The sequence below is a fragment of the Zophobas morio genome, unplaced genomic scaffold (assembly GCF_036711695.1).
Source record: "Zophobas morio isolate AGI-343-1 ecotype UQ-CSIRO unplaced genomic scaffold, CSIRO_AGI_Zmor_V1 ptg000017l, whole genome shotgun sequence".
In the NCBI taxonomy this organism is placed as follows: Eukaryota; Metazoa; Arthropoda; class Insecta; order Coleoptera; family Tenebrionidae; genus Zophobas; species Zophobas morio.
The window spans coordinates 7,575,804-7,598,343 of record NW_026972122.1 but is presented as its reverse complement, the minus strand read 5'-3'; the positions used below and the strand labels follow the sequence as shown (position 1 = coordinate 7,598,343).

General features: G+C 32.3%; 1 protein-coding gene across 5 annotated transcripts in view; it reads left to right on the top strand.

Annotated features, from left to right (window-relative positions):
* The window catches only part of LOC135130705 (uncharacterized protein), a 573,502-nt gene that overhangs the window by 532,745 nt on the left and 18,217 nt on the right, over window positions 1-22,540 (top strand). For all 5 annotated transcript variants that reach the window (XM_064058149.1, XM_064058144.1, XM_064058145.1 and 2 more), the window contains 7 exons: window positions 1,025-1,184; window positions 1,237-1,334; window positions 9,086-9,176; window positions 9,228-9,344; window positions 9,396-9,518; window positions 9,583-9,755; window positions 20,703-20,833. In XM_064058149.1, the coding sequence (XP_063914219.1) occupies window positions 1,025-1,184; window positions 1,237-1,334; window positions 9,086-9,176; window positions 9,228-9,344; window positions 9,396-9,518; window positions 9,583-9,755; window positions 20,703-20,833 (893 nt within the window). The remainder of the gene's footprint in view (window positions 1-1,024; window positions 1,185-1,236; window positions 1,335-9,085; window positions 9,177-9,227; window positions 9,345-9,395; window positions 9,519-9,582; window positions 9,756-20,702; window positions 20,834-22,540) is intronic.

Here is a 22,540-nt window from a genome sequence, read left to right as displayed (position 1 = left end):
GCGAATATTTAAAAGATCACCTTTAGGTCACGTACTTCTTAAACTCCATCTGTTCAGTAAACGGAGTATATGCGTTAGATTCCTGAGGAACCAATGATCAAGAAATAATCTAATAGTTACAATAATAATAGTAATAATAATAAATTTCAATAATGGCGAGAAATGCCGATTTCGTAACTTTGAAACAAATACTTATTTTTAAATAATTTCGACCTTGACCGTGTTCAACTGAATAATTCCACACTTGCTCTTTACTTCATGTTCGCTCTAGTTACAAGCTGTGATACGAAAATATCTTTTTCCGGATTGAAAGATATTTTAGCTGTAAAGGGAAATCAATTTTCGAAGGCACTTATACAAACATATTCCTCAAAGGAAAACGATTAATTTTTGCACATTAAGCTGAGAATTATTCAGCCACTACGTTTTTCCAATTATGATCTTTAATTTCAGTAAACATATAAAAGTGACTTTAAAAATAAACTGTGCGGTACGTCGGTGTATTTTATACAGCGTGGTGGTCTTACGTGTAGATAATCAGTTTTGCGTGAACAAGTTAGTCGATTTTTGGTTGTTCCTCAACTAGTCATCAGGTCATCTGATGTTACCGAAATCGATAACTAGTTCCCACACTAAACATTCTGCATAAATATTACTTCTGTTCCTGGATTATTTTTTAAATATTCAAATAATACATAAATCATTTTCCAGAAGGATTTTTTTTCTTTCCTCGTTAATACTCTATATGTGATTAACTAACTTTCCTAGCTCCTCACATTTACGCCAACATTACCAATCATCATACTTTAGCATGTTACATAGATGTTCATTAGGTCGAATTCATCGTCGACTCCCATTAAAGTAAAACCGGTGCAATCTCTGCTCCCTCAACTCAAACTCATTACCGAAAATCGTTTAAAATTTACGTACTTTTAAATATTCATGGGGAGGATTTGAGCAAATTATCACAACATTCCACATCGCCTGAACCGATCCTTTAATTAGCCCGTCTTGTCTGTTTCAGGCTGGGTTTCAGCGATCCTCCTGAAAGGGAGAAAAACCCAGAAGATGAAGTGAACGAGTATTTGATGAGGGCCATTGACGCTCGCAGCATAGACAGATTAAGGACCGAACATTGCCGGACTCTGCTTCTCCATTTCCGTGATCCAGTCAAGGAGGCCAAAGTCGGTATATTTTCCCTCCTTTCCATCTCTTTTTGACCGTGACTTCTTGCAGTACGTCTTGGAAAAGGACAGAATGCTCACTTTATACTTCTTCTGCTCGACTTTCTGTTTCAGTGCGATTTTTTTAGTGCAAATTGTTGTCATGAGAAGGTGAGGAAAAAGTTAATGAAAAGATAGGGGATAAAGTGAGGTAAAGTGATAACGACTCCACATAAATTCGAGCGGTGCGGTCAGCATTACGTGAAAAGTGTTTTGCTGTCAAGGATTTTATTTTTTTAGTGGCGTAATAAATAATTCGAGTTAGGTTTTCTACCACAGAATCAAAGGAATCCAGAATTATTAACTCTATTTTCACGGATCCTGCTTTCAGGTTGCTTTTATGTGTAATTAAAGGTGTAGGTGTAGAACACGGAAAAGATATTAGTCGTCTACCTTGTTAGAGACTTTTCGTAACTCACCATTATAATGTGGTCTACAAATAAAACAAGAAAATTATAGCAAAAGAAAACTGTGAAACACTACTCCATAATGTAGTGAAGAAAAAGTATAACAGGGGTTGCATTAGAAGTTAATGCAATTAAAAACGCTAATGAAATAATTTAATTTAAGTAAATTAATTTTTCACTGTTTGTTATCAGCAGTTTTTATGGAAATATCTTGAAATTGGTTGACAATAATGAATTGAGGTTCGATAAGGCAGACTTTGTTAATTTTTCACATTTGCCTAATTGTTGTAGCGTTATTTTTATTTATAACTTGCGACGACAACCTATTATTAAAGGTAACAATCAGATTATCAACACAAATAAGTTTTTAGATAAAATGTTAACACGAATTTTTTTCTATTCTGTACGAAAAATGCGACTTTTCCCACGAATTTGAGTTAAGAAATTAAACATTATTTCCGTACTAATGAGGGGATTACGAGAGAGCAACTGAAAATTAAAATTAGATGAAAACAAAAGAGTTAAGTTACTACTTACTGTAAATGCCACGTGATTTGTTTTTATTTCTGCTCTAGTTGACCTCGACGCGTACGTCAGCACTGAAACTTAAACCACTAAGCGTTTTGGCCAACTAGAGCAGAAATTTAAAAAATCACCCAATATTTGCCTTATTGAATTTTGATGATGGCCTAATTTTTTTTTATATCGGGCTGTTTACTAAACATGTGACAAACATGCGGTTTAAATACAGAGTGTTGCAAAAACTACTACTACCCGCTAATATTTGCAAATGGCCTCATAAATAAAAAACGAAGGGATTTAAATCTGAGCATGAGTGGTTTTACTTTACATTTGTCAGCCTGTATCGTCGAAACAAAACGTCTTTCCGAAAAACATTTAAAGACAAAAATCATGAAATAAACCCACCTATAACTCCCTAAATTTTTACCCAATGTTTAATAAACATCCTGTATATAGTTAAAAAAAATTGGTCTAAAGAGTTTAGACAGTACTTCCCTCGCTGTCGGAAACGTGACGACTGCATGCCTATTATGTTTTTTTTCGCAGTGGATTTCAAAGAATTAGGTTTTGTAGTTCCTGAGTAAATCAATAAAATAAATTTACGCATTCATTAATTTTTTTGAGTCACCCTGTATATGCAAATCCAAAAAAAAAATCAATGGAGTGATAAATTACAAGTACAGACTCATCATATTTTGTACAGTTTAGATAGGATTTATTCGGCAAACTTTCGAGCTGACGTCATCAATTTTTTGGAGGGGATAAGCAAATGTATTTTGACTAACATTTATTATGCTTTTTATAACCTTAAAACATCTGCAAGATTTCAAAGCATTCGGTTTTGCAGTTCATGATTAAATCAAAAAAATTAATTTGCGCATTCATTAATTTTTTTGAGTCACCCTGTATATGCAAATCCAAAAAATATGAATGGAGTGATAAATTACAAGTACAGACTCATCATATTTTGTACAGTTTAGATAGGATTTATTCGGCAAACTTTTGAGCTGACGTCATCAATTTTTTGGAGGGGATAAGCAAATGTATTTTGACTAAACATTTATTATGCTCTTTATAACCTTAAAACATCTTCAAGATTTCAAAGCATTCGGTTTTGTAGTTCCTGAGTAAATCAGTAAAATAAATTTACGCTTTCATTAATTTTTTTGAATCACCCTGTATATGCAAATCCAAAAAATATGAATGGAGTGATAGATCACAAGTACAGACTGATCATATTTTGTACATTTTAGAAATGATTTATTTGGCAAACTTTCGAGCTGACGTCATCAAGTTTTTGGAGGGGATAAGCAAATATATTTTGACTAAACATTTATTATGCTCTTTATGACCTTAAAACATCTGCAAGATTTCAGAGCATTCGGTTTTGTAGTTCCTGATTAAATCAATAAAATATATTTACGCATTCATTAATTTTTTTGAGTCACCCTGTATATGCAAATCCAAAAAATATGAATGGAGTGATAAATTACAAGTACAGACTCATCATATTTTTACAGTTTAGATAGGATTTATTCGGCAAACTTTCGAGCTGACGTTATCAATTTTTTGGAGGGGATAAGCAAATATATTTTGACTAAACATTTATTATGCTCTTTATAACCTTAAAACATCTGCAAGATTTCAAAGCATTCGGTTTTGTAGTTTCTGAGTAAATCAGTAAAATAAATTTACGCATTCATTAATTTTTTTGAGTCACCCTGTATATGCAAATCCAAAAAATATGAATGGAGTGATAGATCACAAGTACAGACTCATCATATTTTGTACATTTTAGATATGATTTATTCCACAAACTTTTGAGCTAACGTCATCAAGTTTTTGGAGGGGATAAGCAAATATTTTTTGACTAAAGATTTATGATGCTCTTTATAGCCTTAAAACATCTGCAACATTTCAAAGCATTCTGGTTAGCAGATTAAAAATTAAATTTCAAAATGTTGTTTTATAATTTTGATTTTTTTTCCAAAAATCTGGACGTTTCGGGTGAAAAGTCGATTCAGAATTGTAAACTACATGTGTAGGACTATGTTATTTTATACAATTGAAAACCCATTTACTATGTACAATTTTGAAGTGACGTCATCGCATTAGTGGTGGGGATGATTAGACAAATTTTGGTTAGCGTTTTACCATCTACATGATATTCTTAATATAAGTACAAAATTTCACAACAATCGGTCGAGTACTTTCGGAGATTATCTGTCTAATAAAAATCCGGGACGGCAGACGGACAGACGGACAGACGGACAGACGGACAGACAGACGGAAATGGGAGACCTATTTCTTCGTCTTCTAGGGGTCATGAAAGATCGAGAAAACGTAAAAGTAGAGAGTCGGCCGACGGACTCGATTACAATACTTCCTTTGCTTACGCTCGGGAAGTAAAAAATGAAAATTGTATGAAATGACACTATTAGAAAAGTCAACTTCGTTTCTTTGTCAACCAAAGGAAACAACACTTATACAACAATATATATACAGGGTCTTCAAAAAAATGGCACACCAACTAAACCGTACATTATTACGTTCACAAGTTCGAGAAAAATCATTAAAAAATTCCGTTACATCAATTTGACGTTCACTTACATTTAGATTTAGGTAGATAGAAAGAAAATTGGTCGAATATTATTTCGACAGCACTTCCCTCGCCCCTGAAGTAATACAAAATATGATTTTGCGATTTTTTTATGAGAACCGATACAAGTTAAAACAAAAATATGTATATAATGTTCAAATATATGTAAAGAAAATCTATAAAATAAATCTGGCATATTGATCTCGACAAGCTGAGTTGAAAAATGTATGGTTCCAGAATAATATTTTCGAAATATTCAGTTTGAAAGTACATTTCACATTTTTAAAAATCACCGTATTTCAAAAAAGAGATTCTGGAAAAATGATAGGAATTTTCAAAAAATTGAAGCGGAGAATAACTTCGGAAGGTGAAAATTTAAAAAAGAATCTGTTCAAGTAATTTTTAAGGTAGTACTTCATTACTGAATAATTGAACTTTTGAAAAAATCGGTTTATGATTCCGGGGCGAGATTTTCGAAATATTCCGTTTGAAGGTCAATTTTTTTTTTCCTTGAAATTGCGATGTTTTAAAAGAGGACTATTGCAAAAATGATACAAATTTTCGACGAACTGAAGCCGAAAATAACGTTTAAAGGCTGAAATCTACACAAAATCTCTTTGGGTAATTTCGGAAAATGGTTGAAAATGTCAAAAAATTCGTAAGGGAACTTAAAAATTCAGCTGATGGAGAAATCCTGGAATATAGATGTCTACGTGTTGATTAAAAAAATATAACGTGTAGATAGTCGGGGGTTAAGATTTTTGAAATATTTATTCAGTTTGAAAGTCAACTTTTTTAATCTTAAAAACTGTCACCTAAAGAAGACTGGTGCGAATTTTCCAAGAACTAAAGCTGAAAATAGCTGTCAGAAGACGAAATCTAAAAAAAATCTCTTTAATAAAAAATACTAAAAATTTCAAATTGTCATATGAAACTATTTGTCCAGAATTTTAAAAATTGCTGTATTTTAAAAGAGGGATTCTGGGAAAACGTCAGAAATTTTCGACAAACTGAAGCCGAAAATAACTTCTAGGGATTGAAACCTATAAAAAATTTCTTTGGGTAATTTTGGAAGGTGGTTGAAGAAAGTCAAAAATTTCGTAAGGGAATTTAAAAATTCATGTGTTGGAAAAATTGTCTAAAAATCCACAAAAACTTCTGGAATTTATCATATTGATTCGATGCAAGATTTTCGAAATATTCGGGCTGGGAGACAATATTTTTGAAAATTTTACAAATTGGTGTACATATTTCATTTGGCCATTTTCGAAAAATATTGAAATTTACGCGAATGTGTCAAAAGAGTTTTTCCTTCACAAAATTTTGTGATATGAAATAGGTGTAGTCTAATACTAATAATAATAATAGTATTGTATTCCCAAAACTTCGGGAAAATGGAATAAAGCTTTACTGATTTAATCAATAAAATAAATTGACTCATTCATTAATTTTTTTGAGTCACGCTGTATAAACAATTTTGTACATTTTAGATAGGATTTATTTGGAAACATTTTGACATGACGTCAAAGTTTTTTTGGGGGGGAATAACAAATACATTATTATTAAAAATTTACCAAGCTTGTGAGAATTTTAAAACGTTCGCAAGATTTCAAACATTTTGCAACTTTGATTTTTTTCCAAAAATCTGTATGCCTGCTTGGATAAAAATTCAACACGGATTCATAAACGACACCTGCAGGAGAGTATGTTATTTTATACAATTTGAAACCCATTTGCTATGTACAGTTTTGAGGTGACGTCATCACGACGATCGGGACGATTCGATAAAGTTTGATTATGGTTTTACGATCTACATGATATTCGTAACACACGTATAAAATTTGATGAAAATCAGTCCGGTAGTTTCGGAGAATATCTGAATAACAAAAATGACACAGACGGCGGACAGACAGACGGAAACTCGGAACCTACTTTTTCGAGCTATAGGGTCATGACCATCGGAAACATTTGAAAAAATAATGGATATTCCAGATACCTCCAAAATTATTTTGAATAATGGAAGTTTGATTGATTTCAAGTACCAACACAAAAAAAAATAAAATTAAACTTTGAAGGGCTATATCTTTTTTATTTGGACAAAAGAAAATTTTAATTTATTTTTTCCCTGCTTCATAAAGAGTCCTGAACAAGGTGTAATAGAGTTGGCGCGCAATTTTTTGAACACCCTGTATATATGATTCTTTTGCTGAGGAAATCTATGTTTTTAGAACAAAATATTCGTAAATTTGAATGTCTGATTTGATTTCCTAATTTTTAAATTTTATTTCCTAATTTTTGAGTGTCCTAAAGTATAAAATAATAATTAATTAATAAGGATAATTATTCAGTTATTTTTTTAATTTATTAATTAAATTAAATTAATAAAAATTAGTTGGAAAGCTACATTGTCTGGTCCTGATGTTTTGCTATCCTGAAGTTGTTTTAAGGCTGTTAATATTTTCGCCTGGGTTATTGATGTTGTCCATGATTTTGTCTTCAAGAGACTTCTTTTATATATTGTTCTCATCTTTTTATTTTCTGGTCCATGTCTACTAACGGTCTTCCATTTTAATACTTCCATATACCTGATATTTTTATATCTGTGGAAACTGAACACCTCACATTTGTTTTCTAATTTTTCTATTTCGCTGAAGTTATAATTACCATGAAAAGATATTTTGGGATGTCTAAAAATAGAAAAATTATATGTTATTTTGAGCCCCTTTTCCGTAATTTTTAACCACTTTTTAATTGTGTATACCACATTGACTTTCGCCCACATATCACACAGAATAAAGGTCACGTGTTTCGCCAGCTAGATATGTTGACAGTGTCGGAAATAGAGTGGGGGATGGACTAACATCTGCACTACACACTCTAGTCTTATTTTTAGAAGTTTTCAAACTCTTTGTTGTTACAACTAATTTTAGATAATTGTCAATCCTGTAATCCTTCTGAAAAATATATTAAGCATCCCTTGATTTTTTTAAACTGCTGTTTACCAAATGTGCGGGGTGTGTTTTTCGTTTGCCAAATACAAATTTGTTATAATCTTCGGAAAAATATTCAAGTTCCTCTCTCAAATCTGCACATGGAAAGGTCAGCTATGAGGGCACATAATGACTTTTTCATTTCCATTCTATGCTGTTGACAAAATTGGTTGTTGAAAAATGTAATGTAATTTTTTTTTAATTTTTGAAATTTTTGAATCACGTATTTTTAAAAATCTATAGCTCAATTATTTATCGAAATTTCCGAACGCGATTTCACCACTGTTTTCAGCTTACCAAACTCTAAAAATCGTATGTATCAGAAATATTGTCGACTATTTTTGTTTGAAATGAAATACAGTAAAAAAGCTTCTACTAGCTAATTTTCTTTTACAAATTTTGTACTTGAATTTTGTCTACTTTGTTCCACAATTAGTGAACAAACTGTACCGTATCACTGTTTTTAATTATGTCAGTGTCTTCTGATTTTTTTTATTATCAGTTTTGAAGTACAATTTTTTGTCCATGTATTAAGAATTTTTAAACTCAAGGGATTCAATTCTTATATTATAAACAATTCTTAAAGTTTAGAATATCATTTTTACAGGTTGCGAGATACGAATTTGTCAACAGAAAATTGTAACTTTAAATCAATTCAAGGGACATTTAATTTTGATAACAGATCAGTTCTGCGATATACAGGATGATCCATTTAAAATTTTGCGGTCTTATATCTTGAGAGCAGATAGAGATATTGAAATTCTATAAACGCCATTATTTTTAGCTTAATTTGTATATTGCAAATATGACGGATATAAGTCGGCACCGGAAAATTTATATTTTTTAAATTGCAGCCAATATTTTTTTAACGAATTTTAATGGACCGTTAAATGGTCATGATCTACAATAATTAAATATTTATTTCATTTTCAATTAATAAAAAAAAATTAACTTACCAACATAAAAAATTGAAGTATATTTTAGAATATTTTCAACGAATTAATTTTTAAGTATTGGTAAAAAGTAAAATGCCCTTCTCTAGATACAAAGTTTGTCTGTAAAATTATTTAGTTCATAATGCTTTCTACATTGTCGAAAACTTTTGCAATTATCGTTTCACACCAATTTATTTTAAACAACTTTTTTTACATTTTTTTATGAACAGTGTAAATTGGTTATCAAAATACTCAGCACAATAAACATTATTATTATTATTATTGGAACTAATGTTATTGAAAATAATTTTCCGCTTGCGGTATACATTGTTATCACTTTACTTTCTACTTTACTCGAAAAATACGAGTCACCTTGTCTTCAATAAAATTTCTTAACTAATGGTTTCAGGAACGACACGGCATATTTATGCTCAATTCCAATTATTTTTCTCCTAGTCTTAGTACCCATAATAGTCTACATAGAAAACGTCAACATGGAGGTAAGTGCCGACCCTCAAACAACCAACTAATCACTAACCCACCTGTTTCAGGACGTTCATTTAAAGGTCTTTGCCGTGTCAAAATTCATACACAGAAACAGAAATGTTGCTCAAATTTTTTCTTTCATCATGGCTGTTTGTATATATGGTTTAGTTATGTTGCACGCAGTAAGTACCCAATTGTTACCATTTCTCGTGTTGTTAAATTTACTCTTTCAGACGTCTATTCCCGACGAAATACACTGTCTCAATTCGACCATTGTCGATACCAACTGTACGAACTTTACTATTTACTCGTTGAATAACGAAAACAAAGACTGCAAGCCCTACTTCTTGATAGATGTGAGTTGAATTGAACTTTCCCACGTTCTATCACCTACCAACATGTTTTATTCTGTTTTCTCAGTATCTTTTACTGCTCGTCCTGATCTCGATGATTGCGTGCGCCGTTTATCAAGTCCTTATTTCGCTATTCAAGACAATCATCCTGTTGGGTGGAATGGCAGGATTTATTGCTGCTTATATAGCATACACCAAAGAAGTGCACGCCATACAGAGATTTTTATGTGTACCCAAGGGGTAAGTGGTTATTTTTATTTTCACTTTCGAAAATGGTGGATGCGCCGGGTTGGTTCGACTGTTTTTTACAAAAAGTCTTAACTTTTATCGTGCCATGTACGAAACTGAATTTTCTGTGAACTATTTATTAAATGTCTTTAATTAAGAAAGTAGAAACTTTATAGGTTTCATACAAAGTCATGGCTTTGCTCAAGAAAATACACGAGTAATTGCTAAAATTTAATAACTAAGAGACTGTTACCTACATTTTAATTATTAGACAGACATTTTTAAGTTATAGGGTGTATGTTAGTTCATACGCTAAAAAATTACTATCGATTTGATAGTTTACGTCGTTTTTGCTGACGTGTGTATTTAATTTTACAAAGTTGGAATGTAGTTTAGTTATTGAACTTTCTCACTACTGAAATACTTGTATGTAAAAATATTATTTTACTTATTTTAACATTAAGAAAAAAAATAGCAAAAGGCGTTAACATGATTACACGAAAAACCAAATATTTACATTAATATTAAGGCGATTTTACACTATCCTTAACTTTTTTGTATATTCTATAATCCAAAATTAACCAACACCGCACTTTCTTCGAAAATACAACACTGTCAACATTGCCAGTGTCAATTTTAAGGATTTATTCTAGTGTGAAATAATTTAAGGTTATGTTCCATTTTATTTTCATTGATTATAACCTTTCCAGTTTTAAATTTCAAATTGACAATCCGTAACAAGAACGTCTCAAATTTTAAGTGCTAGTATTAGAATAATTAAACTATATAATGAAGATTTTTCAACAGGTGATGGATTTTTCATTTTGGAACAAATCATTATTATTATTATTTAAGCAAGAAAAAATTTACTGTTGGTATGCTTATTTTTTTGTGACAGGTGAAATAAACTGAAAATGAAATTCCCATTAGTTGTTAATTATATAGTCGATATTGCAGTGTGTTAGTAAATTTTTAACCTGGCTCTAATAAAAGGCACGCTAAGTTTTATTTTTACCTTAAACTTTTAAATTTTTGGAAAATAATAAAACAAAATGTTACAGTTTATCTTAAAAATTAATTCACTACGCTGAAATTTGGCACGTTGCTATTTAAAATATATAATGTAATATTTATTAAATACGTTCAGCGTGTCCAAACTTACATTTATTATTATAAAATAGATTTGGCAACGCTGGACAAAAGAAAATTATGTTTTTATATAAAATGTTTCAAAAATGATGCATAAGCGCTTTGGGGAACTCGAAAAAAAAATGGGTAAAAAAATCCCTGAATCAAATTTTTTCAAATATTAAACTCTCAAAATTGAAGATTTAACTCGTAATTCGTGATACGATTTCGATCATAATTGTCAAAAATGACATTGTAGAGCGTATTCTAACAAATTATTGTTAAATCATTAATAACTATTTACTTAACTGCCTATTAAACATGCTGTTCATAGAAACAATTATAATTACGAAGTTAATTTGAAATTGTTTCATATTTTCAAAAAGTTGGTGCAAGATTTTTGTTCGATTTTCTCGGAGCTTAACAAGGCTTATGCGTTATTTTTGGAACAGTCTGTGTAACGGATTAGAATAAAACCATATCTTTATGCCATTTTCTTGTAGGTATTTCAACATTCTCAAAAATATGTGTGTTTGTGACATTCCGGACAGCCAGTACAAGCGTTGTAATGAAAAATAAATTTTTCAAAATCATTTTTCACAATTTATCTAAGAAACTGGACTTATTTGATTGTCCTTGTAGGTCTGTTTAAATAACCTTAAAACACTTTTTTTGTCTAGCTATACCGAGTGTCTGGAAAATGATGTATTAACTGTCCAGTACGTTATGTACGGGGTTTTCAGGAGTCCTAAAACAATTAAAAAAAAATCTTTATGATGTACATAGATTACGAAAAAAACGTAATTTTATAAAAGTAAAATTGGCAACACTGCAGGCACCTAATGCGTGAATATCTCCGGCTTACTGGTGGTGACTGAAATTCACCTTTTATTTTTTTTTAGATCAATAACCATAAAAACCAGTAGTCATTAATCGCTGTGCATTATTATTAATAAAAGAAGCTGTTATTTTTCATTAATAAATAAATCAAATAAAAATCATTGAATAAGAGATTTATAAATTATAAACAAAACCAAAACCAACAAAAAAAAATCCATTGAAGCATAACCAACCAACTAGAAAAGATGTTCAAAATTCCTGCCCTGTGCATACTCGTATAAGTAAACTCGTAATGTTTCAAAATTTTGATCATTTTTTGTTAAAGTTAGTCACCAGTACTTGCTAAGATAAAACTGATTTTGGCAATGACATACCCTCTGAAAAAAGAGAGGGTGGGTGGGCGGGGCTACTTGCTAAAATAGGATTGAACAATATTAAGAGTCGTCACTAGAACGAAGAGGAGGTGCATGGGTTTGCTTACTTATCAAAGGTTCCGCAGGAAAAAGTTAAAATTGGCCCCGCCCACCCACCAGTTCTCATATTTTCTTGCAAAATAAGAAATAAATCTTTAAGTAAATAGTGCACTCCCATTCTACAGAAGAACATAAAATTAACCCAGCCCACCAACTCCGCCTCCATTTCAATGATTCATTTTGTTTGGTCTAATAGAAAATGTAGTACTTCTTTGAATGAGAAGAGCATGGGTAGGGGAGCGGGGTTAGTACTTGCTAAGATAAGACTGATTTTGGCAAGAGGTCCCTCTATGAACATAGAGGGCGGGCGGGCGTTGCTAGTACCTGCTAAAATAAGCCCGATTTTGGCAAATGATATACACTCTAACTAAAAAAGAGAGGGCGGGTGGGTGGTGATATGCCTACTAAGATAAGACTGATTTAAGAAAACGACGTATCCTTTAAGAAATTTAATTAAATTATTATAACAAAAGGCACTAGAGGCTCCAAAGCACTTTCAAATTCTTTCCAAACAGGAATACCTAGAAGCTGAAATGGTTTTAAATTTTTCAAAAAAAAAGACGGCGTCCCAAAATTAACTCAAAAACAGGTAAGATCTGAATTTTCCAAAAATAGAACACCGAAGCCCCCAAAATTGGTTTAAATAATTTACATAAAAAATCTCCATGGGTTTAATCCGTCATTTTCCAGACACCCGGTAGAGAAATTTGGAAGCCATTGATCAATGTTTATGAGGACCATAAACTAAATTATTTTCAACTAATATATTTAACTGTTTTTAAGGCGGAACACACCACTTCGTTTTTTTTTAGTAAAACATCCCATACATTTTTTATATTTTGACTGGCCACTTCTTACTCCTTCCAGCCAAAGTTTATTTTTGAAATTCTGAGGCGACGTTGCCACATTATTCCAATTTTCTTGAAATTTTTTGCAATATAAGAGTTCACAAAAATCTCACAATAGGGTTATTTTTGAAATTTGTGTTACACTAATTTGTGCGCTTTATTATAGTGTGAATAAAATTAAAAAAACAATTATTCTAAGTTTCAAATGTCGATATTTTAGTTTATTTTAAATAGAGCACCTGTATATTATTACTGCATCGTATTCCATTTTTTGTATCTTTCTCCATTTTTAAGTGTTTTCTGTAGTTAAAGTTAGTAGAAGTTATTGCTATTTTTTACTTTTTTAAGAAAGAGAACAAAAAATAGAGTAAGATGTCTTAAAAATACAGGATGTTCATTTTGAAGCAACTGAAATATCGATATTTGAGAGTTGTAAACTTATTTTTTTATAAACGCTGTGTATATTAAAATTTTATTTAATTGATACCGTAACAAAGCCGTACACATTATTGCGATTTTTTCCGAATCCTTGTATTGCAAAAAAAAGATAAACTATGGTTATACAGTCTAGGAAGAGGCGAATGAGAATATGAAAAATATATATGGTATTCTATTTAAAAAAACTGAGTTCTGTGCCATACTTCGAAAACAAAGCACTCTGTACAGTCGAAGATAATCCCACTCAAAAATGGGTAAATTTTAGTCTCTGGTTTTTTCTAGTTCTAATACATTAATGAATAATGAGATATAATCAGGCTTTAGTGTGTATAGTGATAGGTTCCGAACTCGCTCATTTAGCTTTTTCTACTTCCTCTTTGTACAGATTTTGTTTTTCGTTCCTTTCATTCATTTCTCTTCACTTCCATCTTCTGTATTTTACTTTTCAGATTTTTAATGAGAATTCGGCCTTCGTCTTTAGAAGTGAGCACTCACACAAATTGTGAGTTACTGGTTCACTTTGGTGTTTCTTGATAAATTCTTCTTTCTTTTGTCCTGTTTACTCTTTGAACGTCCATCGTTTTTCTAAACTTCCTGTTAATGAGGACAACGTCTTATTGATGATTCGTTGTATTTATTATCCCCCCCTAAAAAATTTATGACGTCACCACAAAATTTTGCTGAATAAATCCTATCTAAAATGTACAAAATATGATGAGTCTTTTCTTGTGATTTATCATTCCATTCATAGTTTTTGGATTTGCATATACAGGGTGACCCAAAAAAATTAATGAATCGGTAAATGTATTTTATTGATTTAATCAGGAACTCCAGAACCGAATGTTTTAAAATCTTGCAGATGATTTAAGGTTATAAAGAGCATAATAAATTTTTAGTCAAAATATATTTGGTTATCTTCTACAAAAAACTGATGACGTCAGCTCAAAAGTTTGCCGAATAAATCCTATCTAGAATATACAAAATATGATGAGTCTGTACTTGTAATTTATCATTCCATTCATATTTTTTGAATTTGCATATACCGGGTGACTCAAAAAAAATAATGAAATCTACTGCGAAAAAAAAAACATAATAGACATGCAGTCGTCACGTTTCCGACAGCGAGGGAAGTACTGTCTAAACTCTTTAGACCAATTTTTTGTTTTCAAGTGTATGGTTGGTACTTTTCTTTTTTTACGTGTTGAGTCGATTTTTTTCTTCTTTATCGAGGTACTTTTCTCTATTATTTCTTGTCTTTCTCTTTCAATTTTTCCCACTTCGTAAAATGCCACCAAAATAATTTTGTTTTAATGTTTTGTACCACTGACACTCCAGAAGCAGTTTTTTTCCATTTCTTTTTAAGTCATAATTTATTCCATGTTACGAGTACATCTTTCGTAATAAATTGAATTTATTTTCTTCTTTATCAACGTACTTTTTCTACTAATTCGTGAATGTTTCAAGTTTCTAATTTTTACCTCGAAATTTTTCTATTTTCGTGAAGTACTAGCTAAGGATTTTTGCCTCAATTTGTCGTACGTTTCTCGTTGACCATCACAGGGTTCGGACGCTTGTCGGTGCTTCAAAGACTTTATTACTTCCGGCCGACCGTTTGTGTTCAGCCGCCGGTCAATAAAATAATTTAAGTGGTTGTCCGATATGACAAATCGCGTGTGCAAATACTGTTCGCTAAAAGCGGTAAACGGACCCAAGTGCATAAACTGTGACACTGTTTTTCACCCAAAATGTGTGCCTCGACTTACAAATGTAAGAGTTATCAACAACGAGCTTGTTGAGTGTTGTTGTGAAATGATCTCAGAGGCATCCACGGAGAAATGTGCTTCATCTGCCTCAAGCAACGAAATTATAAACTTTCTGCACAGTGCTGATTTCAGCAAAATCATTCAAATTGCTGTTAGATCAGAAACGGTCAAATTACAGGGGGAAATTGATGACTTAAAAGTTAAATTCGACGTTGTAGTTGAAAGCAACAAAGAACTGGTAAAACTGCTATCAATTGAAAACCACGTCTCATTTAAAAAGTCACCAACCAATGAATCAGAAAAAGTCGAAGTAAACCCAACCATACAGCCTCTCAGCTCATCCAAAACACCAGTGGACCAAACCCCTTACGTCAAAACGCCACAGCGGCTAGAGGTGACGAAAAAGATACCCAAATCCCTACCTCTAAACTCACCAACCCAAGATGATCCGCAGCCAGAATCTGAAAATGATGATCACACATGGCAAGTACAAACTCATCGACGGAAAAAACGCCCCAGCGGAATCAAATTTGGAACTGGTAATGCTGACAATATTTTGAAACCTGTGATTCCAAAATCTTTTATACACGTTTCAAAAATTGGTCTGGACTGTACTACAGATCATGTAACCAGTTACATACAGAATAAACTGTCGGACTCTAATTTGCACGTAGACTGCACTGAATTAAACGTCAAATCTAAGGAATATAAAAGCTTCAAAGTTGGAATTCCTGTAACTCATACTGCACAACTTCTGGACCCTTGCTTTTGGCCTAAGTCCATTGCTATCAAAAAATTTATTCACTTTAAGGAGAAAACCAAAACAATTACACCATCGAAGACATCCAAGATGGATTGACTCGGAAACGTGAAAAGAAACTCACTAGCGATTTATTACCAAAATGTTAGAGGTACGAAAAGCAAACTCGACCAACTCTATACAGCCATTCTCAGCAATGACTACGATGTGATCATATTGACTGAAACCTGGTTAGACGACGGAATTTACGACAGCGAAATTGTTGATGAAACTTACCAGATTTACAGAAAAGATAGGTCTAGTCAAACTAGCTCAAAACTAAAAGGTGGTGGTGTCCTTATAGCAGTCAAAAGTTCGATCACTTCACAACTCGTTAACGTAAATGTAGATCGGGAAGAAGTGTGGTGTCGCCTCACAGCCGGAGAAAAAGTGTTTCTAGTAGGATCCGTTTACTGTCCCCCAGGTTCTACTAAAACCTTTTACGAAAGCCATGTTTCTACGGTAACCCACCTGGTGCAAACTTACAACGATTGCTCCGTCATTATTGCCGGGGACTACAACTTGCCAAATCTGGAATGGTCTCAGGACTCAAGCAGCGCTGGTCTACATGCGACTAGCGGTTTAAACGAAGTTAGTGCTGGGATCTGTGACAATTTTGCGTTTCTGGGTCTGTCCCAATATAATCATGTTGTAAACCAGAACTCTGTAATATTAGATCTAGTATTTGCAAATTGGGACATTTCTATCAGTCAAGATAGTCCACTACTTCCCATTGATAAACACCATCCGCCTATTCTCATAAATTGCGATATTTTAGATTACAATGAGTTAGATTTCACATTAGATTTTTACTATGACTTCCAGCACGCAAACTATCTCGATATAAAATCTTTTTTAAGCTCTGTTGACTGGTCAAACATTTTAACTTGCCCTGATGTAGATGTTTGTGTGGAATTGCTGTACAATGTTTTACTCTATGTAATTGATATTTTTGTGCCAAAACGTAGGAAAATAAGTAAAAACTTTCCGTTGTGGTTCAGTACTGAATTAATTAGGTTAATACACGCCAAACGATTTGCACACAAACAATTTAAATTGTATAAAACTGAATTTTACTACGCTGAATTCAGCACGTTAAGAAAACTGTGCAAGGATACCGTACAATCTGAATACCAAGCATATATTAGTAATATCGAGAGTCGAATCGTTGACGATGCTGCCACTTTCTGGAGTTTTGCTAAAAATAAAAGATGTGATACTAAAATAGTTCCTAATGTTACCTATTTCGGAAACGTCAAAGCATTTAACGGCAAAGAAATAGCAGACATGTTTCTGAATTACTTCCAGTCTGTTTACAAACTGAAAAGTCTTCCGAAAAATGATAATGTAAACATTGAAACGCCAATATTTACAAGTACCATCAAGTTATACGCAGAAGAAGTACTACAAAGCCTTAATGAAATTGATCCCTCAAAAGGTGCAGGACCTGATGGCATTTCCCCTTCCTTTATTAAACACTGCTCAAATGAATTATGTCTTCCTATTTTCTATATCTTTAATCTTTCCTTAAAAAATGGTCAATTTCCTACTTTTTGGAAGCATAGCTTCTTAAAACCTATACACAAAGCTGGCGACAGAGCCAACGTCACAAACTATAGGCCCATATCTATACAATCATGTATTCCAAAAGTGCTCGATAAAATTATCACTACACGACTTACTGAAAAGTTTAAACACTTAATAGTAGATGAACAACACGGCTTCTATAGTGGACGATCGACAGTTACTAACCTATTTTTATACACCAATTTTATAAATAAATCTCTGGAAAGTGGCTATGAGGTTGACGCCGTGTACACAGACTTCCGGAAAGCATTTGATTCCGTCAATCACCAACGCCTTTTATTCAAATTAAATAAAATCGGAATCCACGGTACACTCCTGTCATGGCTAGAGTCGTATTTAACTAATAGAACTCATTCAGTTAAAATAAATGACTTTTGCTCTAGCTCTGCCTTAGTAACCTCTGGGGTACCTCAGGGCTCACACATTGGTCCATTTCTATTTTCAATATACATAAATGACGTCAAGTCGGTTATTCATCATTGCAAATTGCTCATGTTCGCAGATGATTTAAAGCTCTTTAAACAAGTTTCCAAAAACAGTGATGAAAAATATATCCAGACTGACTTGAATAGTTTCACAAAATGGTGCTCGTTAAATGACTTAGATCTAGCTTTAGACAAATGTAAATGCATTAGATTTAGTCGCAAGTTAAACAAAACTAAACCCAGGTATATTTTAAACGGCGCTGAACTTCAATGTGTGCAGTCAATCAAGGACTTAGGATTTCTAATTGACGCAAAACTCTCATTCAATTTGCACCTCGAAACCGTAATTTCTCGAGCTAATCGTATGCTTGGTTTCATTAAAAGGATTACGGTCTCCTTCACGAGTACTAGAGCCCTTACAGTTCTGTACGGCGCCTTTGTGAGGTCAATACTGGAATATGGGACTGTTATTTGGTCCCCAAGGTACAAATTTTATGCGGATCGCATCGAAAAAATACAACGGAAATTCATCAAATTTCTTTGTTTTAAGAATCGCGTTTGTTATGCTCAGGATCAATACAAAACTCTGTGTTCCTAATTTGGTTTACCGCTACTTTGTAGTCGACGCATGTTCTTTGACATTTATTTTTGTTATAAGGTTATCAATAGTTTTTTAAAATGTACGCCTATCTTAGAACTTTTTCATCTCGCTGTGCCTGTAGTTCTATCTAGAAACTCGCCTCTTTTCAAAATATATTTTCACCGAACAAACTATGGGCAAAATTCGCCCATTACACGAATTAAACTAACAGTAAATAAGCATCCTAGCATAAATATTTTTAATTGTTATCCAAGTAGTTTTAGGACTGAATGTCGAAAAGAACTGAATTTGTAACATATTCTTTTGTTTATATGTATTTACATTCTCTCTCTTTAGCAAATGTATTGGTATATATCCGTAATAAACATTATTATTATTGTACCATGTCTATTCTACAGAGACGGAAAGTAGTTGCCCTTTTACAATTGTTTATTTTTTATGATTAGTTTTTCACTTTATGGATTATACAGTTCTGTTGGATATGTTACGTTTTCAGTATGCATCCATATGTTTGACCTTTACATATATGTCTTTTTTTAAACATTACCTTTACTAAGATATTCTTATAAGTTGTTTAATTGTTATACCTGAGTCCTGAGGTTAATCTCCTTAACTGGCTTTTGCTTTGTTTTGCAGAATTTATTGTAGTTAATAATAATAATAATAATCATCTTAATTCTGCTTTTGGGAACCTATTATAAGGACATAAACGTCAACGTAAAACCCAATATGTAAGAAAATACAAAACAAAACACTTATTTAAGATTCTAAACAAAAAAGAAAATAAGGGAGCAAACAAAAACAGACAACCTAATTGATTTTGAATAATACTCTTAATTATTTCTGAGAGGGAAACGCACTATGCTGATGAAAAACATTCTCGACGAGAAATGATTTTAAGAAGCTCTGAAATTTTAAAATTAATGGAACATTCGATCATTAAAGTACCAGTATATGATTTATTTCAAAGATGGCACAACATAATTTACTAAATATTTCTTTAATTATTTTGAATTAAATATTAGAAAAAAACTGGCATTCATCCAAACGATACAAGAGTTTCTAATATTAATGACTGAATACTTCTACAAAAAATTCCTCCCACGCATTTCCAGTTATGAATTGCCTCTTAATATGAATTGATGTACATTTCAGAAACGGAATATTTATACAGCTTTAAAGCTTATTGAAAATATTTCAATATGAAAAGAATACTGACTTTTTATTATTAAAAAGCTGTAATATGAACTTATTTACACAAAACCTTTCAATAACGGAACATTACATGTATTTATACAACTTTTTGACCACAATAAAGAAATTAATTTTGATTTTCACCCAAAAGACATAATTAATTTATACCTGGAAAAAAATAAAAAAAATATAACTGCAGTTCAGACAAAATTACATGAACGTCTAACTGAATTCAAAGCTGGCGAAAAAATAAATCGTCAATAATGCTAATAAGTTACCAAAAGATTTTAAAAAGTAATAAATTTCAATGGTTAATAGACGATTCCTTCCCGATCATGTAGTACTACCTATATCTACAAAATATATTACAATTATATTTTCAGAAAATAATAGTAAGTACTTTTATAAAACAAAAATATTGTCTTTATTTCCTGCTAAATCGTAGTATTCAGGTCAAATTTTTCTGTTTCTAGAAAGACGTTTATGTGGATTCTTCGCCTATAATTTCTTTCCTACGTTCATGATGGCCCCAATTTTCCTTTCGGGCATCAGGATAAAGTAATTTCAACCATCAAAGAAATGAAAGGTCATGTTTACACATGGTCTTTCATTTCCTTATCTTATGTTTTTGTATTTAAGCTTAAGTTTCTGTAATAAGTAGCCCGACAGATAAAATATAAGTAATTATAAAGTAACAAAAACTTTTCGAATTTTTTTTCACTTAAAGACAGTTGAGTAAGCTAAATTGATGACTCTCAAATTCTCCGTCGACCTAATCACCCGGCACATCCACCCCCATTAACAATATTGCATTCCAGAAGCTTTGTCTTTTCGTGAGGTAATTCCTTAATGTGATGTTTCAGCGAAACGACTTTGACGCAACAGTACGTCAACATTGTGATATTGGTAGGGTTCGTGATTGCTCTAATATTACACGGCCAACAAACAGAAGCCACTTATAGATTGGATTTCGTTTGGAAATTACAAGCCACAGGTAGGTAAACAAACTTGGTGAATTTGGATCTCCGACGACAACAACAACATATCGTTCCACATAACGTGACCGGGTTAGATCACTAGGGTTGTTTGTGTCTCGCCCGTTTCTGCCTTTATGTAACCTCCGTTTCCAAGCCGAGACGAACAAACAAGAAGCTAAGTCAACTTTTTTTCCTAATTGGATCAGTAATTGGAGATGCGATGGTCAGCGAGCTTTTTATAGTATAGCCGATTGAGGTAACAAGGTTAAAAAACTGTGTTTATTAATTTCAGCGGAAAAGTTGAGTTTGCTTTCGTTTAATTAGATGAACAGATAGAATAACGTGCAATTATTATGAAAAGTAGAGTTTTATCAATTGTGAACTCATCAGATAACGCTGATACGTCGAATATTTTTCGTATACACATTTGCGCCGTTTCCGTCTATTAGTGTTGGAAATTTTATTACACAAATAATATCCATTGTCTCAAAATTCTATTTACATTTTAAAAAAGAATATTCTTGTATAACTATTGAATAACAAATTAAATTTCACAGGATTATTAAATTTTGCCCTGTATCTAAGAAACTAGGCTCGTTTGATTGTAGTTCAGGGGTGTATAATTTTCTTGTTCTAGCTTCTTCCATTCTTGCATCTATTCCTAACACACCTCTTTTACTGCGTCACCCACCACTGACTTCACATTAACAAACAGTGTGTACATCATTACTCTTCTTTATTATCCTTTCTCACAACTTAGCTGGTTTGCTAAGGGTTATTGGATGTTCTCGTTTTTTATTTCCCCCATTTCAAATGTCAGGTTCCTTGTAATATGTTTACTCTTGACGCATACGAAGTCAGGCTAAAGTAGTCTCCAAACTACATAAATTCTTATGTGTATAAATAATGATAAGAGCTAACTATTACACATTGCCATTCATTTTTCACTTATCATAGTTTAGTGTGGATTTAAAGTTCGTTTCCACTATAACTCTGAGTTTATTTCATTCTGTGCGTCGTCTGTCAATGTTTGCTAACCAAAATGTGTCTAATCGTCCCCACCAACAATGTGATGACGTCACCTCAAAATTTTACCGATAAATCCTGAATCATCATGATGTATTTAAAATAAATTAATTTGGCGTACACGCAGTGGCAGAGCACCTCCTCGTGAATGCGTATGACTCCCAAAGTTGAGAAGGCAGCCACGTCGTTATAAGTGTGTGGCGATGAACTATATCATGTGTTGCGATTTTGATTTTATCTGCCTTACAGAAACTTGGCTTTCTAGTTCTGTGCTTAACTCTGAATTTTGCCCTTACAATTATATAGTCCTCAGATCAGACAGAAATTTTGATAAAACTAATGTAACTAGAGGAGGAGGAGTTCTTTTTGCATCCAAGTTGCAATTTTCAACTATCCAACTTGACCTGGCGTCTAAAGGGTTTGACATGCTTATTTTCACAGACATTCTTGGGGCTAAATGTAGTGTTGGCTATTTCAGTTTCTATATCTTCATTGTTTATATTCCACCTAAATCTACGGTTGATGAATACATACTATTGTTCAATTTACTAGGTAATCTAGAAGAACTATTCAACCAACGTGTAATAATTATTGGTGATTTCAGTCTTCCTGATTATGACAAAGATTCTTTGTGTGATAAATCTGGCAATAGTAAATTATCCTCGTTGATGTCTTTTTTGAACTTTTTTGAACTTAAT